This window comes from Ursus americanus, chromosome 8 (assembly GCF_024610735.1).
Source record: "Ursus americanus isolate L20-20 chromosome 8, mUrsAme1.1.p, whole genome shotgun sequence".
NCBI lineage: Eukaryota > Metazoa > Chordata > Mammalia > Carnivora > Ursidae > Ursus > Ursus americanus.
Genome location: NC_142134.1, coordinates 14,096,542 through 14,115,287, shown reverse-complemented (window position 1 = coordinate 14,115,287; position 18,746 = coordinate 14,096,542). Strand labels below are relative to the sequence as shown.

The window sequence follows — 18,746 nt, the reverse complement described above, 5'->3', positions numbered from 1 at the left end:
AAAACGAAATCTCCTGACTTGAAGGACAGTGCTTCAATTTAGTACGTGCCAGACACTCTAAACACAAGGATGACCACCTAAAATTTTTGAAGACCCCAAAGTAGGAGAGATAAACACATTAATGTAAGAAAAAATAACCTCATGTGGAATGAGGTCCATAGGTTCTCAAAATTTAAAGAGAATGAAGTTATCTGGGAACTTAGATGGTAATATACATTATTTAAAAAAAAAAAACGAAAGCAGGGTTAAAGACAGGTTTTTATCTGCTAGTCTCAGAAAGTGGCAGGGAACACTCTGGGAGATAATGTGGCCCAAGCCGGAGGTGACCAGGATTCCCGCCCCCGTCCCATTTGCACTGAAGCTTACGGGAGGCTCCTCCTAAGCGTCTAGGCTCAGATATGAGCAGCTCCAAACTGCTGCATAAAAGCAAAATATTGATGAGAAGTGAGGGAAGGCGAGGGTAAGAGGAAAGTAATCCTTAGAGAAATAAGAAGAGTCTAGTGTTAAGTTATAGAAAATGGAACTATGAAACTGGCCAGACTGTATATTTTATTTCAAGATAATTCTTTTTTTTTTTTTAATGATTTTTTAATTATATTATGTTAGTCACCATACAGTACATCCCTGGTTTCCGATGTAAGGCTCGATGATTCATTAGTTGTGTATAACACCCAGTGCACCATGCAATACGTGCCCTCCTTACTACCCATCACCGGTCTATCCCATTCCCCCAACCCCCTCCCCTCTGAGGCCCTCAGTTTGTTTCTCAGAGTCCACAGTCTCTCATGCTTCATTACCCCTTCTGATTACCCCCCTTTCCTTATCCCTTTCTTCCCCTACCGATCATCCTAGTTCTTATGTTCCATAGATGAGAGAAATCATATGATAGTTGTCTTTCTCTGCTTGACTTATTTCACTTAGCATTATCTCCTCCAGTGCCGTCCATGTTGCAGCAAATGTTGAGAACTCGTTCTTTCTGATAGCTGAGTAATATTCCATTGTATATATGGACCACATCTTCTTAATCCAGTCATCTGTTGAAGGGCACCTCGGCTCCTTCCATGATTTAGCTATTGTGGACATTGCTGCTATGAACATTGGGGTGCATATGGCCCTTCTCTTTACTACGTCTGTATCTTTGGGGTAAACACCCAGTAGTGCAATGGCTGGATCATAGGGTAGCTCAATTTTTAACTTTTTAAGGGACCTCCACACTGTTTTCCAGAGTGGCTGTACCAACTTGCATTCCGACCAACAATGTAGGAGGGATCCCCTTTCTCCACATCCTCTCCAACAATTGTTGTTTCTTGCCTATTTCAAGATAATTCTTAAGACAGCAGTGGTGTTCTGTAAGGACGAATATCAACAGAGTCAGGCAGGGAAAGGGTTAAGATGAGCCGGTAATAACCTCACTGGCAGAGTGGCAAAGCAGCAAAACAAGGGGGGGAGGGAAAGGCCAAGGTGGTGTGCAGGGGGACAGAGGGCACAGGCAAAGCAAAGTCTGATGTTGATATTGGCCTGTGGGTGTGCTGGCCAGTTTGACATTTCTACTCATCACAGTTTAGTTGGAAAAGGTGTTCCCTTAGATCCTGAACTCCTTTAATTTGTTTGAACCTAGCAGACTATCTCTTGAGAAATATCACAACTCATCTGTCAGTTTTCAATGATGTGGCCTCTGTGTACGAAACAAGAGTGTCTGTGACCGTTATCCAAGCAGGTCTCCAGTAAAAAATGTATTGTGATCCTGAATTAACAATATACCACTAATCATGGAACTGAGTTATGCTTGTTTGATGCTTTGTGGAGCCATTCGTCAGATTTCCTCTGTGTTAACGCAGACCCATTCCTGACGGCTCACTTGACTGCTAAGACCCAATGTGCCCTTTTCTTAGCGTCACCATTGGTATATATGAAACACACAGCCGAAGCAATTCTAGCTTATGGGTGACATTTTCTCTTAGAGGATATAGTTAGCATAAATGAATTCACTAAAAAATGACAAATGTAAAACCATTATGAAATTCAATTAACAAAATAAAAAAGTTATGTTGCATCATCAGTATGCATGTAGAACAGAAGTGAAGTTTCTCACCCATGCAACATGAAATGCTTGCATTTCTCTCTCCTTTCTCTCTCTTTTTGTTTCCATGGATATATTCATTTACATTTTTAATGGAATATCATGAACAGTGTTATATTAGTTTCAGGTATATAATATTCAACAATTCCCTGCATTACTCAGTGCTCATCAAGATAAGAACACTCTCACTCCCTTTTATCTATTTCACCCATCCCTCCCCTCCCCTCCCCCCCCCCCTTCCCCCTGGCAACTACCGAGTCTGGTTTTTGTCTCTTTTTTTTTTTCCTTGTTCATTTGTTTTGTTTCTTAAATTCCACATGAGTAAAATCATATGATACGTGTCTTTTTCAGTCTGACTTATTTCACTTAGCATAATATTCTCTAGACCCATCTGTGTCATTGCAAAGGGCAAGATCTCACTCTTTCCTTTTTTCTATAGAATTTAAGGCTCTTATAAATTTATAAAATTACATATAATATATAGTTCAATAGAACTAAATCAAGAAAACCAACTCTTCTTCTGTTTTAGTTTGTGATGATCTAAAAATATAAGGCCTACTCGTGTTTTCATAGTTGACACCCAACTAGATGAAGAAGAAAGAACCGAGTAAGAACAGTGCATAGAGGACAGGATGCCCAGTTGCATTGCCTGCCTAGAGATTCAGTTTTGAGGGTATATTCATTGACCATTCCCAGTGCCTAGTCTGAGACATAGTTTATACTTTAATCAGTAATTCTAGAGCAATGAAATGGACAAAGAAATTGCAAGAAAAATATTCAAAGGGAAAACAGAAAAGATTTGAGGCTTCGAATTAGATTTTCATCTTAAAGCACCACATGAAAGAAATGCGTTTTTATATCCAGACCAGAATTCCTTAAGTTCCGTGATTTTAGCCATGTGTCTTGTCACAACGAACTCTGGACATAAATATGGCATGTCTCTCTATGAAAAATTAATCCACCAGGACAGCTGACATCCCAGCAGGTCAAAGTAACAGAGATAAAAGCTGTATTCATGCTACCTAAGTAACAGAAGAGAATAGGTCCTGGGGGAGTTCCAATTCAGACACTACAGTACACATGGAAATAAAGGAGATTCACTGCAGGAAGAAGAAACACGGTTCTGAGTAATATTAATGTGGTCACTGGGATATAGCTACTCTCTGCTTAGCCAGCTGGATCCGTTTGCTAGACAAAAGAAAATTAGCTACTAAGATGATTTATTGCAGAAATCTGCCAGAATTAAGGGAGCTGATGTTTTCCACTTCTCACTTCCAACTACATGCTATTTAGAGTCATTACTCCCTGGCACGATGTCATACCGTCTTTCAAGGTGGCTCCTCGGTGGTGTGACGAGGTATGTGCACATCCCAGACACCAGAAGATGTAAACCCCACCGGGGAGGGAAATACTATCATAAAAATTTCCTTAGTGTTCCACAACTTAACCTTGGAACAATGGCAGTCCTATTAAATTGTTCAAAAAATCTTGCAAACTATCAGTTAGAAGGAACCTTAGTAGTCAGCTTTGTCAATCCCAATTTAATCCTTGCATCTCATATATCTGCCTTGTCTCTATTTGCAAATTTAATAAGTAGGCCCTTAATTGCTCCATTCAAGTCATTAATAAAATGTGTGGAACAGGCTAGAGCTGGGGACTTTCCTAATGAGAATACCCCCATTTGTGTCAACTTTGATCAGTGTATCTGCACATTTAAGTACTGTTGCTTAATCAGTTACTAATTCACTCTGCTACCTGACTGTCTGCTATTCCTTCCACATCTGACAGGGCACTGGAGTCCCCATTAACGGCCCAGCTGAGGTCTTTTCAAATGCGACATTTCCTAATCCAGAGTCACACACACATACACGAGGTTGGTTTGGTAAAATCTGTCCTTGGTCAACAGTGCAGGACCCAGTAATTATGGACTCCTTCTCTGTGTTTAAGAGTCACCCACTGTCATTAGGCAGAATTGGGCTCTGGTTTCAGAGATGTCCAACTTAGGCTGGTTTTTCCTGAAACTATACTTGGAAACATTTGTGGAAGACAGTAACAACATCAACTAACACATAGTGCCTGTTAGGTACTTGTACTGTGTCAAGCACTTTGCAAATATTAGCTCACTTAATCCTTGCAAAAAACTTACTAAGTGAATACTACAATATCTGTTTGCTCATTATTAATCTGTTGTTATGCTTATTTATTTATATATTTTTAAAAAATATTTATTTGTGGGAGAGAGAGACATAGCACAAGCAGGTGGAACAGGAGAGGGAGAAGCAGACTCCCCACTGAGCAGGGAGACCAACGTGGGGCTCGATCCCAGGACCCTGAGACCATGACCTGAGCCAAAGGCAGATGCTTCACCGACTGAGCCTCCCGGGTGCCCCTGTTACACCTATTTAAAGATGGAGAAAACGAGGCCGAAACTGTAACACATTTACTAACTTGTCCACAAAGCTGCAGGGCCAGGGTTTGAACCCAGGACGTGCCTGGTCTTAGCCATTATGGCCCACTGCTTGCCAGGACACATAACTGGCATTGCTGAGAAAGAGGCATCAGAGAGGAAGTCAAGAGACTTCGTTATTTTGAATCATTTTGCTTCTTTTGGCCTCAACTTTCCTAGCTGTATAATGGCAGAGTCCAGTCAAAAAAGCTTTAAGATCCACTGCTTCTTCATCATTCTTTCAGAATTTCCACAGTTATTTTTGACAAGTAGTAAGCAATAAATAAGAAATATAAAGTATTTTATGCCCTTTAAAAATGTTCTTTTAAGCTTACCTTCACCAGGACAACATTAATAGAGAAAGCTGAGTATTTAAACCTTAATACTTCCACAAATGGTACCCCCAAATCAACATGAACTGGCTGATTAGGAACATTCTAATTATGCAGTTCTGAAGGGCTTTACATAACAAATAATAATACATTTGATTTGTGTACTCATTTAATTTTGGAGAGTGGAAGTAATAAAATAATAATACGATGTGGATAGGTAAAAAATGGGCCTGAATACATAGCTACATACAGAGAGAGAGAAAAAAAGAAAAAAGCATGTGTTATATAACTGCCAACAAGCACGATGAGACTCTGATCCTACGTTCACTCTGAGAGGGTTCTACTCTATGTAGGCTATGGAATCTAATTACTAGGTTCATTTCCTTTTTTGTTGCCCTGATAAGTACGCCCCAGAAGCCAGAGAACGTCACTGCCATATGGGAGCACCCACCGCTGAGGCTAGCGCCAACAGTCTGCTCACTGAGTATCGTCTCACCCAGCATTCTACGATCTGTATGAATAAGAGAGTGTGAACTACGGTGTGGGGATGGGGAACAGACCAGCAAACCAAAAACAGCAGGTTACACTACATCGTGGCTTGGAGACTGGCAAGGGAGACTTACAGACACATTCTGGCTCAGAAGGTTTGAGTAACTATTACTTCCATGTATATATTTTGTTGCCCTGGTTTCACTTTCACACTTTAAATTAGTGCAAAGTGGATTCCTTACTGCAGAACTATCATTTTGTTGGATCTCTTGTTGAGGCTATAAAGGAAAGGTAATATTTTAGTGCTTGGAGACTGATGGCGCGCATCTGAACTATCCCTTATGCAAAAATTCCTTTATTTTGACTATACTTACTGTTAAAATATAACACGAAAATTTAAAATAAATATATGATAAAAAATGGCCTCTGAAAGCAGTAACCAAATGATCAAAATGGCCTTGAAATGAATCCGTGTAGATTTTTAAGATATGCAAGTTCAGTAACTAACGCAGTTAACTGGCAGAAGTTAACACAAGTCCTTTCATAAATTACATAGATAACACAACAAGCATTTCCAAGCCTACTCTATTTTTCCCCCGATAAGATTTTAAAAATTCCATCTAGTTTCCAATATAACAAAATGTTTGTTCCTTCATATTATTATTATTATTATTATTATTATTAATAATATCTAGAAGAGAGTTCTTTACATTAAGTAATAAAACAGTTTTAAGGAAAGTTAGCTTCCAACCCCGCTGGACGGAATTTTCATACTGGCCTCTTAACATTTGCTTGAAGAGATCACAAATTTATGACTGACCAAGATAAAAATCACCAAACTGAGTCCATTTCAGGGGGGATTAGAAGAATCTCCCTGCCCTTTTACTGAATACACCAAGATAATGTAGCTAATCTGAATTCTGTCCAAAAATCCTCGTTTTTGTCTAGAATTCTGTGTTACTGATGTGAGGAGACCGTATTTCTGAAACCTAAATACAGCAGTTGTTTTGGCTATTGCTTTTTTCTTTTATTTGGGCAACAGTGGCTACTATGAGACTTTTTTTGGCGGCGGGGGGGGGGGGAGATTTGTTTTTAATGAATTTAAAACACACCTGAATATTCCAAAGTACACAAAACGAAAGAACAATAAAACACTATCCAGGAATGTATCACTGAAATTAAAAGGAAAACAAAACAAAACACCCTGCAATTTTTTCTAGTGACCGTATCATGAGCTGGGAAGGTCTGAGAAAATCTCCGACCCAACTGCCTCATTACATGGTAAAAGGCTAAGACATGTTTCTTGGATTGCAAACTGGGAGAACGAGAATAAAAAAACAGTTCGTTTTTGCTTCACCAAGCCCTGGATGCAAGGAGCATAAAGGGATTGCTATTTTTCACCCTGTGGTCTGTTTAGATCGCATTTTGCCCCATCATCTAAACTCATTATCGAAACGAGTACTTTTTGGTTTAAAAAGGGGTGGGGAGAAGACAAGGAAATCCAGGTGCTTCAGAAAAGGACGGATTCCTTGTAGCTGTGATTCCCTCGGTCACTGTGTTAGGTCGTGCTGCTGTTCTGAAACCAGGCACACAATTTCTCCCCCTTTGCAGCCTCCAAACACATGCAGCGTACAGAGGCAGCTCGGCACGCATTTTGGACACACACTGATACAGGTCTGGACGCAGACACATGGATGAGGACAGCAGAGCCGCTTGAGGGCACTGTTGCCAGCACCTTCCTGAAACGCAGTTTTGACAAGACGAGGACACCCTCTTCTTCCTCACAAGTACATTTCTACTGTTTTGCCAAAAATCTCTAGAAAAACCAACCTTCCACACTGGATCACTGCAGGCTTTCCATCGGAAGCACTTTTTATTCAGTGTTCTCTTTGATAAGCAAATCCCTTATGCTGGCTGACCTGGCTTTTAAAAAAATTCTATCCATAAAAACAATCACAGAAGCAAAGCTTCTGTTTTCTAGAAAACATGGGACGGAGATTTAGTGAAGGAGGTGGCCGGCTGGCGTGCAGCAGCCGAAGAGCAGCTGCGCCCAGATGAAGTCCTAAACCTGGGAGGCTTCCTCAGTACTCTGCTGGGGACTACTAGACGGGGAACACATACGCGGACTGGCACTCCCGGTGAGTTAAGAAATAAAGAAGGCTGCAAGGTGACGCTACGATAGAAGGCAAGCACGTTTTCTTTCTTAGATTGCAATTCCTCCTGGCAACACGTAACGTGACACATTCCTATGCCAGGGAGAGGATTTGCAGTCATTTCGGAAATGCAGTTACTCCTACACCCATCGCTTTCATACATCCATGTGGTGACGCGCCTCTCATTTGGGCTACTTTATATATGCTTTTCCAATAATAAATCATCCAAATAGCAGCCGATCCTACCTTCCCAGCTCTTCTCGTCACACAATGCAGTCAGGTCGAGCTCAGGCACTTCGGAGACAAAGCTCTCCTGCTGGTCCTCGGCATCTTGAGTCCTCTGCAGTTTGGTGTCAGGTATGCTGGGATGCTCCTGAATCTTCATTGCGGGGCTCTGTAATAATAGCACAACGTCTCCAAATAGCTCCTGCTCACCAAAACCCACAAATGTCTGCAGCAGTACCACTCCTTCTGGATGAAGCCTCGCAAGCCCTAGCGGCAGACGCACCCAGCACAGAAATCAAAATCATAGCTTGATGCCCCCTGGATACTCGCTGGCCGCTTGCATGCCAAAAGCAATCGTCCATCTGTGCTCCTAGAACTTTTCTTCTGTGAGAAAGACAAGAGGATTTCCAAGAGCTGCTGCTCCTGATAACTGCAGGCAGCTGACAGTCTTGATGGTTACTGATTGGGGCCGGGAAGGAGGGAAAGGAGTTTGTGTTTCCTTAAAGGAGTAGGGCTCTACAGACTGAAAACAACAGCAAAAATCCTGCCACTGCTGTTGCTAAGGCTGGCGAAGCAACATGGTGTCCCCTGCGTGCAGACTTCTTTGCCCCTTAGGTAAACAGTCCTGCAAGGCCAGGAGCAGAGGCTGCGTACACAAATGCTCTCCTGCTGGCCCCGTCAGAGGCTTAGATCAATTCAGCGGGGCGAGCTGCACATTCCCAGATTTCCTGTGGTTGTTTTCGCCCCAAGTGTGGGGAGGACAGACTATTTATGGAGGAGCTCTGGGTATTAAAGCATTGTTGCGCAAATTCAAACAGCACAGGGGTTTGGCGGCTCATCTGGGCTAGCAGTAAGGAATACGGACTCTGGAAATGAGCCAAAATCACACAGGGAGCAGGACTTTTTTTTTTTTTTTTGGTAAGTAAAAAGCCAAGAACTGGCAAGTCAGCAATGCATAATTTATATCTTACAAATATCCAACTGTCACTTGTTTTCCTATTATTCATCTACTCTGAATATTAAAAACTCAGCTACACTTGGTTTTGCTCGTTGGGGGCACCTACACCTAGGCTGGGATATCTGGGGGATGAGAAAACCCTCTCCCAAAGGCTGCTATTTCAGCTAAGTGATTTTATGTTAACAAAATTCGCATTGAAATTCATTCTTTTTTTCCTTGCTCTTTTGGCATCTTGTAAACCCAACCACTGTCACTTTCCCTTCTCTCCTAAGATTATAAATGCAAGTGTTTAATCACAAATATTCTTCTCAAGTAGCATAGATCTGTACAAAAGATTTTCTTGGAGAATAACTGGAAATTTATTTTAGCAAATATAATAAAAGAAAAAACCCCCAAACATCTGGAAATCATAAATGATTCCATTAATGCATGAGAAATGTTCTCTTGCTTAAAATAAGCACTATTAAGACTTCCAGCTATTTTTAATAGCTATTCAACCCACTTTGATATCACCAGGGAATAGACGGGGCTTTTACTATTGTATTTCCACGAAATGATGCCCAAGGACCGCTATTTTCTTCACCACACTGGGAATAAAATGAAATATCATCAGTCAATTCACGATGAGCTACTAAAGTCAGATGGAAACGCCAGGTAAATCTGGGGCTGACACTTTCAAAATGCTGCTTGTCTACTGGAGAAAAAACCAGCTTATGCATTTATGCCATAAAAGTTATTTGTTCCTTTTTTTTTTTTTTTAAAGATTTTATTTATTTATTCGACAGAGATAGAGACAGCCAGTGAGAGAGGGAACACAAGCAGGGGGAGTGGGAGAGGAAGAAGCAGGCTCATAGCGGAGGAGCCTGATGTGGGGCTCGATCCCACAACGCCGGGATCACGCCCTGAGCCGAAGGCAGACGCTCAACCGCTGTGCCACCCAGGCGCCCCAAAAGTTATTTGTTCCTTGAGCTGAATACTAAGTGGACCAGGGCTGAAGGACCAAGTCTGGCCCTCTGCTTATTGAGAGCTACAGGGTCAGTCACCAGCCGTGTGTGTGTGTGCACGTGTGTATGCATGTGTGTGTGCGTGTAAGAATCTGCATACAGCAAATAAACATTTTCTCAATAAAGATTTTTAACACTTGTTCCACTTAGAGACATACAAAAAGGAAGAATATAAGAAACGTGAGTCCATATTGTAAGCACGGCATCCGGTCCATGAGGAGCCCGTGCCAGCCCCTGGCGCTGTACTACACTGGGACAGATGTGGCTTCTGCTGACAAGCAGAGCCGGGTGCCTGATATTTACTGTGCCTGGTGCTCTGGCTGAGCTGCTTCACTTCTCTGAACCTCCATTTCTTAATCTGTGAAATGGCATGAACAATTCCAATCTAGCAAGGTTCCTTTGATGATCTGGGAAAAGGTCTGAAAGGCCATTAGCATAGCGCCTGGAGCATAAGATACACACAGATGAGGCCATCAGTCTTCTCCTCATTTCAAGGCACCATGGGAAGAAGAAGAAAACGCTGCCACACCTCAGAATGCCAGAGAGAGGTGTTGGAGATGAGCCGTGTTCAACAGCAATTCAAGGCAAACCGTGCAACCTTGAAGAGGGGGGTTCTAGATGCATGATGAACAAACAGGGGAAAGAGCCACTCGGGGTCCCATCATGAGTCAGCAACAGCAATTTTGTTTTGGGGGCAGTGTGAGTGAGAGAGGTTGAGGAAGAGGAATAGGTACAGAGGCAGGCACCCTGGGGGTTCGCTGGTCACAGCAGGGGAGGACAAGACAGAGGGACAGCAGGTGATGAGGGTGTTGGGTGAGCGGACGCCGGATTGAGAAAGGCTGTGTATGCTCAGCTAAATTTGGATTTTAGCCTGTAGTTGATAATGGAAAGCCATGGAAGGATTTTAGAAACAGAGTAACAATGGTGAAATGTGTTTCCCAGGCTGAGGTCTTGCGGATGGGAGTGAATGCTGGTGGGAAGACCTACAGGCCTAAGCACTGGGTTCTGTAGGCAGCCTGTGTCCCTTCCCAACGCCAGATACTGGCTTTGCTTCCTGCCATGCCTGTGTCCCCTCAGGGCACTCAGAGTCCTGCAGTGCTTGACACGACACAAGTAAAATGCTGAAACACACACACACAAAAATGTAAAAATGCATATTTTCACGATTGCTCAATCTGTATTAGCACCTGTTTCAAAGGAAATTGAGCTTACTTTTTTTTTCTGCATCTGAATTAGTATCCATTTTAAAGAAAACTAAAATTAGAAAATTAATTTTTTCTTTCCAAAATGCACAGATTTCTTCATTCCTTCGACGGCAGGGTTTGGCACATCCCCTCTGTGCTGGGCTATGTGAGCCATGAAGCTCCCTATGCTGAGAGCGCTGACATTTTGTGGAAGAGGCTCAAGAATGCTCAGTGGGGTTCTGAGGACAGTTGATCTGGCTGCAACACAACAATGGACCACCTTGTGAATTAGGGAGCTGCCCTTCACAGTGTTCAGATGAAGTCTGGGAGTCGGGCATGTGGGAGAAGCAGAGATTACCGCCCTGGGTAGGAGGCTGGAATGGACAACCCTTAAGATCCTATTATTCTAACGAAGAGAACAGTCCAAGACTTTATTAGTTTTTTCAATAATAATATATATCACATGATATATTCTTAAAATGGCCACTGTGTGCTAGAGATACAAAGATAATATTTACTCATTTATTCAACTAATAATTTTTGTGTACCTACTACCTGCTAGACAGTTTTCTAAACACTGGGGATACTTCAGAGGACAAAATTAAGTTTGTCCTAATGAATCTTACAGGAAGTAACAGTAAACAAAGAAAAAAATGTCAGGTAGTGACACGGACTACGGAGAAAAATAAAGCAGGGTAAGAGAGATGATGGAGGTAGGGGCCACAGTCTGCTATTTTCTATTTGGTGGTCAGGAAAGGCCTTTCTTAAGAGGTGACATATAAGCAGAGATATGAAGGAAATGCGGGAGTGAGCCTATGGAAAGAGCATTCCAGAAAGAAGGAAAGCAAATGCAAAGGCCCTGAGGCACGGTCATTGTGTTTAAGGAACAGCAAGGAGATCACTGCATCTGGAGTCACCATGTAAGGGTGTTTAGAATGTGCCACATACAACAGGGGATCACTCACACTACAGACCTGTGTTACACAAGCTTCTGGACTTTCTAGCTGATTTCCTACACAGCAGGGGCAGGGTCTCTCCTACATAAACCATACCAGCTTGCAGAGCAGAGACACACTTGGCACAGCGTTAGCCAGCGCAGCCGCGCACTGGGCTCTGTCCTGCTGTGACCAGCCCCTGAGGTCGCTCTTCACCTGTCTGCTGCTCCTGGAGGCCTGCTTCCCAGTTTCTGGCCTCATCCGTCTCACCAGAACCTGCCTCGGCTGCGGTGCCTGGGGATGCAGAGTGGGCTGCTGGTGTGGGCCCAGGGCTTATGTGCATATGGGAGCTGGGGCTGCTGCTCCGTGGCCACCCACGGGGAAGCTGTTCGGGCTCTGCAGCAACACGCCAGCATCAAAACCACTCATCCTTCAATGACTCGTTAGCCTGGGCTGGGCGAGGCACCTCTCCAGATTGTTCCACACTCTCTCCCATGCTCATCCTGTGGCACTGCACTGGTCTACTTGCTTGTCCGCTGCCTCTCCCAGATCATTCACGTTCAAATGTCAAGGACATTCTCAAGAACCAAAATATTTCTGGTTTCAACTTTTGTTGTTTACCTGTCTTATGTCTTCAGTTAAATCACAGAGTAAATGAATTACAGCAGCCCCCCTTATCTGGGGGGATGCATTCCAAGACTCCCAGTAGATGCCTGAAACTGGGAATAGTGCTGAGCCCTATAGACACCCCACCTTTTCCTATACATACACAATTATGATAAAGTTTAATTGATAAATTAGGCACAGTAGGATTAATAGTAACTAATAAATAGAACAATTCTAATATACTCTAATAGAAGTTATGTGAATGTGGTCTCTCAAAACATCTTTACTCGCCTTTCTTCCTCTTGTGATGATGTGAGATGACAAAATGCTTACGTGGTGAGATGAAGTGAGGGCAGTGACATAGACATTGTGACGCAGCGTTGGGCTACTATTGACTTTTGGATGATACTTCAGAAGGACAAAAATCTACTCCTAGACCAGGGCTGACCATGGGTAGCTGAGACCACAGAAAGTGAAACCACAGATAATGGGGGACTACCGCCATTTCACAATTTTCAACTCAGAGATAGATCCTTGTGCTACAGGGTCACACATGAAACCCACGTCAAAAATGTTGTAGCATATGAAAACACATTACATATTCATGGCTCTTAGGAGAGACAACATGGTAGGGCAGATAGGGGATGGGTTTTCAAGTCAGAGATCTGAGTTTCAATACTAGCTGCTCAGCTGCAAGATCTTCAATGAAGACCTTCTAAGACTTCATAGAGTTGTTATGAAGATTAAATGAAAAACATGTATCAAAATGGTTAGCCCATAGCAGCTGAGAAAAAAAATGCTATTTCCAATTATTTATTACCTCCCTTTCATATTCATTCATCTGCAAGTGTTTACTGAACACATACAGTGTCCTAGGCACTGGGATTACAGGAATTAACAAGGTATGGAATTTAGTGTGGAAGAAAGACATTGAACGTATAAGTGCCTATGTCACACATGTTATAACAGAAAAAAACAGGCTGCTAGGGAGCAAATACTCAGAGAGCTCACCTTGCCTGTGGCCTCGGGTAACAGTCCATATTCAGGAACCATTAAGGAACCATTGACTATTAGTCTATTCACCCGATCTTTGTCAAGACGTGCCCCTGTCTAACTGGACCTGGCTTTTTCAGTCCTCAGACTTCACCGATCTTGCTCCTACCCTGACTTCAAATAGTTGGTGAATTTTTGTTCATCCCTTCTCCCTCCCTGCGACAGGATATAAATAAGTAGCCTAAGAGCTTCCCAGAGCCAGGAGTGATGCTATCAGAGGGTGCACTGTGTAATGCAGTTTGCACAGGAAGGAACCACACAGCGTTAACACAAGAACCACATGGGACCATAAACATTTACTGTTTGGCCTGACAATAAGGGAAAATGGACATAACACAGTTCCCAAATTCATGTGAATTTGCAAAGCTTCAGTAGCTTTTAGAGACTGGATGAAATGGGAAGTGAATCTAAATAAACAGAGCTTTTAAATTATTCTGGTTTTAACATTAAAACCAGTAACAAAATCCTAACGCTTCCGTGGAATACAGCGAAGTTGAAATAACACAGTGATTCATTTCATAAATACTTGTTGACAGGATATTTCAGAATTTAGCTCAAACCTGCTCAGGGCAAATAAAAGCCTACACTTAAGATGTTTGATAATTAATATTAATGCTCAGTCTTGATTGGAAAGCCTTGTCTTCTTTCTCTCTCTCCCTTCTTTTTACTTTTGTTTTAATGCTGGATAAAAAAGGGAAATGGCCTTTTGTTTATTATGAATGTCTTATTTGTTACAAAGGTATGCTTCTAAGCTCTTCTAAGCGGTAGGCTTAGAAAGCATAAAGAATGTAAAAATTTTGTGAAAGAATTTAACACTTCATTAACCTTGTACTTCTGACATAAAATGACCTCTCCCAGATAAGGTAATACCCTTCTATGCACTCAATAATTCTTAAAGGTTTTGCTTTCTTGATAAACAGATTAATATAAGGCTACAGTTTTAATATTATGGATTTCATACAGAAGCATGAAATATTTCCACAACAGAAAATAACTTATCAGAAGGAATCAAACTGGAGCATAAGTGTTAAGCTCTATTGTAAACAGAACGTTGACAATCTGTACTTTCAGTGATATCTTTTGGAATCTAGAAGTTGCTAGTTTTAGGGATGACCTTTCTTCTGGGTACTTCCAGACGTTCACTGAGTTTAAAAAGAAACAAAAGGACAAAGACTCTGGACTCCAACATATTCAAGGATAGTACGCTAGGCTCTTCCTTACATTAGCTCATTTCATAGAGCCCGAAAGGGATATTTTATTAAGATGCCAACCTTTCGAAAACCTACCCATAGAAATCATACTTTAATTTTTGGCATTTCGAATGGACTCTTAACTTTTTTTTTTACTGACCATCTGAGATCTCGAGCAGAGTCTCTTTGTGGGTAAGATTAGTTGATTAAAAAAATTAAAAAGACGTACAACGAAGGGGACCCATGTTCACTTTTCAGCACATGCATTCACACGGAAACACATTTAGGGCTGCAAAATGCTTACTTTAAAAATAAAGTCACAGTTGTGCCTGCATTTGCGTTTGAACCACAGACTTTAAGGAGAGCCTCTCTCTGCTTATGTGCCCCTTTCCGGAGCATCTCTGAGACTGGGCTTAATGTCCCATGTTCTCATGGAAATGCTAGTCAAAACAGGAAAGACCATGCTTCCTCAATGGCTGGCATCTGTTGTCTTAATCTTACATGAATCAAAGAACTTATAAGGAAAATTTTATTTTATTTTTTAAGGTTTTATTTATTTATTTGACAGAGAGAGAGAGAGAGAGAGAAACAGCGAAAGAGGGAACACAAGCAGGGGGAGTGGGAGAAGGAGAAGGAGACTCCCAGCTGAGCATGGAGCCTGATGTGGGACTCGATCCCAGGACCCTGGGATCATGACCTGAGCTGAGGGCAGACGCTTAACGAGTGAGCCACCTAGGCGCCCCACAAGGAAAATTTTAAGGACGGTATTAGTGAGGACCAACTGTCTACATGGAAAATGAAACTGGAAACCTCATCGGAGCCATCCACAGTGGGCACATAAATGCTGGCTCCTCAATCTGACGGGACGGGAGACGTGACATAAAACACCGCTTAGGCAGAATTCTAGGAGGGGTAACCAAAGTCGAGACTTATTTTTCATCTCTGAAATTTAGGAATTATTGTGATATTACCAGAACACCAGATTAACTATTTAGGTTGTTTAGTAAGCTCTAGAAAGTGCTACACACATTAAACAGTACAGTGATACCACACTGTAAACAAGGGAAAGGGCTTTAAAAAGGGAAAATAGATCTTTTCATGGTCCGTCACTAATAATTAAATATATATATCCTTCAGTGAAAGAAGCACATGCCTTCCCGAGTAGAGTATCATCCCAATCTTGTGGAGTGATGTCTTGTTTTTCTCCTTTGGGGCAGTTCTAAAAGAAAGGTGACACGGAGAGCTTAGGCTGCCTGTTAACTCACTGCCTAATTTTATCTCCTAGCTGAACGTATGATGATGACCATGATTATTAATAGCAAATGCTTAAGGGATGCCAGTGGTGGGGTGGGTGCTGACTGGCACCTGCACATGGCTGACACATGTAAGAATAGGACCTGGCACATGGAAGCAGGATTTGAGATTTTTTCCCTGTGATTCATCCACTGCCATGGGAGCTGTCCACAAACATACCAAGGCAAGCTGAGTTCAGCACGGATTTAGTTTGGGTGCCACCTGGAATTTATGAGTTAATGTTATGAAGTCCATCCACAAAGGTTGCTCTATACCCTTTTATCGTGTAAAGGAGAACAGACATAAAAGGGAGGAATTGAGAAGACCTCTCTAGGAGGCTGGCAAAGCAATCTTCTTTAAAGTCACATTCAATGGCGTGATGAGGAAGGGCTTGCTGTGAGCAGAGGAAAAAAGCAGACAGAGGGTGAAACAAGAAGGAAAATAAAGAGACGCTATCATGGGGAAATTGTGCTTTGGAAAAAAGGTACCTGGTGTCAGGGAAAAATGTCCGCTGGTTGCCTGGGTCCCAAAGAAGGAAGCTTAAAGGAAGGGGGGAAAAAGAGATGGAAGAAGAGGCTTCGCAGCTGCAAAGTCAGAAAGAGGAAGCATTCCCCTCCCATTACCTGGCTGCGCTGAGGAAGCAGACATGACAAGAACTGAAGAGAGGGAACAGGAGGAGATCACAGCACTGGCGGGGATTGGCAGGGAGGTGGCGGCTCATTTCTACCAATTTCATGCCAAATGGTACATGAGTGTGTGTTTTTCTAAGAAGGGGGTTCACAGCTGTTAGGTTCCTAACCTCCTAGATTGTAGAATTCCAAGGTGGGTAGGGACTGCAGCTGTTCCTGACTCGTAGCTCCTAGCACACTACACGTACGCGGCAGGACTCAACAGATGCTACGGAGTGACCCCGTCAGGAAATCAGGACAATGTCCAACAAAGATTAGGAATCACTGGAAAGTTCTTCTTCTTCTTTTTTTTTTTTAAAGATTTTATTTATCTGAGAGAGAGAGAGAGAGAGAGAGATCACCAGCAGAGGGGAGGGATAGAGGGAGAAGCAGGCACCCCGCTGAGCAGGGAGCCTGATGCGGGGCTCAATCCCAGGACCCCGGGATCAAGACCTGAGCCGAAGGCAGATGCTTAACTGACTGAGCCACCCAGGCGCCCGAGAGTTCTAGATATAATTAATATTTTAAGGGTCAGAATTCAAGAACAGGCTGAAAAAAAGCTTTAAATCTTGCCCAAGGGAAAAACTGATAAAAATATTGAAAGTGGAGTTGGAAGCATTTGGGAGTAGATTACATACACACAGGTGAGTGCAAAATGGGGTTGAGCACGCTGAATGGAAGCCAGAGTTGCGAGCAAGGGAAATCACGGGGCTCAGCACGGCGATGCCCTCGGAGAATGAGGAAGACAGGAAATAACTGGAACTTTAAGATACAGACAATGTAAGGGAATTAGATAGTTTTTCTCCATGGTTTACTTAAAATGAGACAAAACTCAGAAAACAAACTGCATTTAACAACTCACACTGAGTTTGGCTTAATGTGAACATTAATGAGATAAATCTTGGTGACAGATCCACTAAATTCATTACCTATCTATTTCCATCACTTAAAAATGCATAAGAACATGGAAAATCAAACCAGTGGCTTTGGCTTTTTGTTTTCTTTTACGGAAAATCTAAAGGGAAATCTCCATGTTGCTGAAGTTTCTCTTTGCAAGCAAAATAAAAGAATTTAAAAGCAAAGGAATATGATTTCTCAAGGACTCTTTGTTTCAGTATTTGCCTTTCTGACCAAGCACAGTCCTGTCAATCTCATTACCCCTCACTGACAGGCTAGCGGTGCTTCACGTGTGTTCTCAGGAATGTATGGATAGCCCCGTTACAATCACAATTTTGTTAGCTACTCACCTCAAAATGCTGGGTACGTCTGCTGTCTTTTTCATTTTCTTTGCTATAAAAAACAGCAGCAACAACAAAATATAAAATGTCAGTTTTAGAACAATGCTCTTCATCCAGTGAAATTATGATTTCCTTTATTTTAAAAGTAGGTTGAGTGGCTCTAAATTAAATTCTTGTGAAATTCAAAAACAAACCAGAACAAAAAATCAAAATAAAACAAAACTAGAAACACAACCATGAATAGGGTTATTTGTCTTTAAAAGCACCACAGCAGATTTTCTATTCTAAGCGTTTTCCTTGCTACAAAATACTACCGGAAAACATACAGACCTTTAATTCTATTCTTTCTAGTTCTTGTAATGCACATTATATTAAGTAAAAAAAAAAAAAAAAAAAAAAAAAAAAAAAAAAAAAAAGCAAGCTATTCATGATCTTAGTAAGCAAGGTGAGGAAAAAATGCTAAAATTACCTTTCATCAGACATCAGTTCAATATCATCAGGTCCAGCCCTCTCATGAGATGGTGTAGAACTGAGGCTTTCCATATTCTGTAACAAAACAAATCGTGGTTGCCCAGTAGGAATGGTGAGAAATATGTTAACAGCAGATCCTTCTTTATTTAAAATAGAAAAATCAGATAATACACAGATACAAACAAATTCTAGTCCTCATATTTTTATCTTCAATAAAACTAGTAAAATTAGGAAAGTTTAGTATATGCTGCTTGCATAAAATTGGATACTGAATTTTATCATCCCTTTAGTGAGGATATCTGACACCATCATAGAAATGATCACTGTATCCTATAACATCCTTGTTAGGTATCATCCACATCTTACAGCTTAACATAGCAAAACCCAGACTGTCAGAACATTATAGTAAAATCAGAACTAG

General features: G+C 41.8%; 1 protein-coding gene across 12 annotated transcripts in view; it reads right to left on the bottom strand.

The window, feature by feature from the left end:
• Positions 1-18,746, bottom strand: part of FAM13A (family with sequence similarity 13 member A) — a 344,460-nt gene that overhangs the window by 28,838 nt on the left and 296,876 nt on the right. For all 12 annotated transcript variants that reach the window (XM_087863995.1, XM_045791832.2, XM_045791857.2 and 9 more), the window contains 3 exons: positions 18,324-18,400; positions 17,864-17,906; positions 7,747-7,894 (listed from right to left, as the gene is read on the bottom strand). In XM_087863995.1, coding sequence (XP_087720121.1) covers positions 7,747-7,894; positions 17,864-17,906; positions 18,324-18,400 — 268 coding nt within the window. The remainder of the gene's footprint in view (positions 1-7,746; positions 7,895-17,863; positions 17,907-18,323; positions 18,401-18,746) is intronic.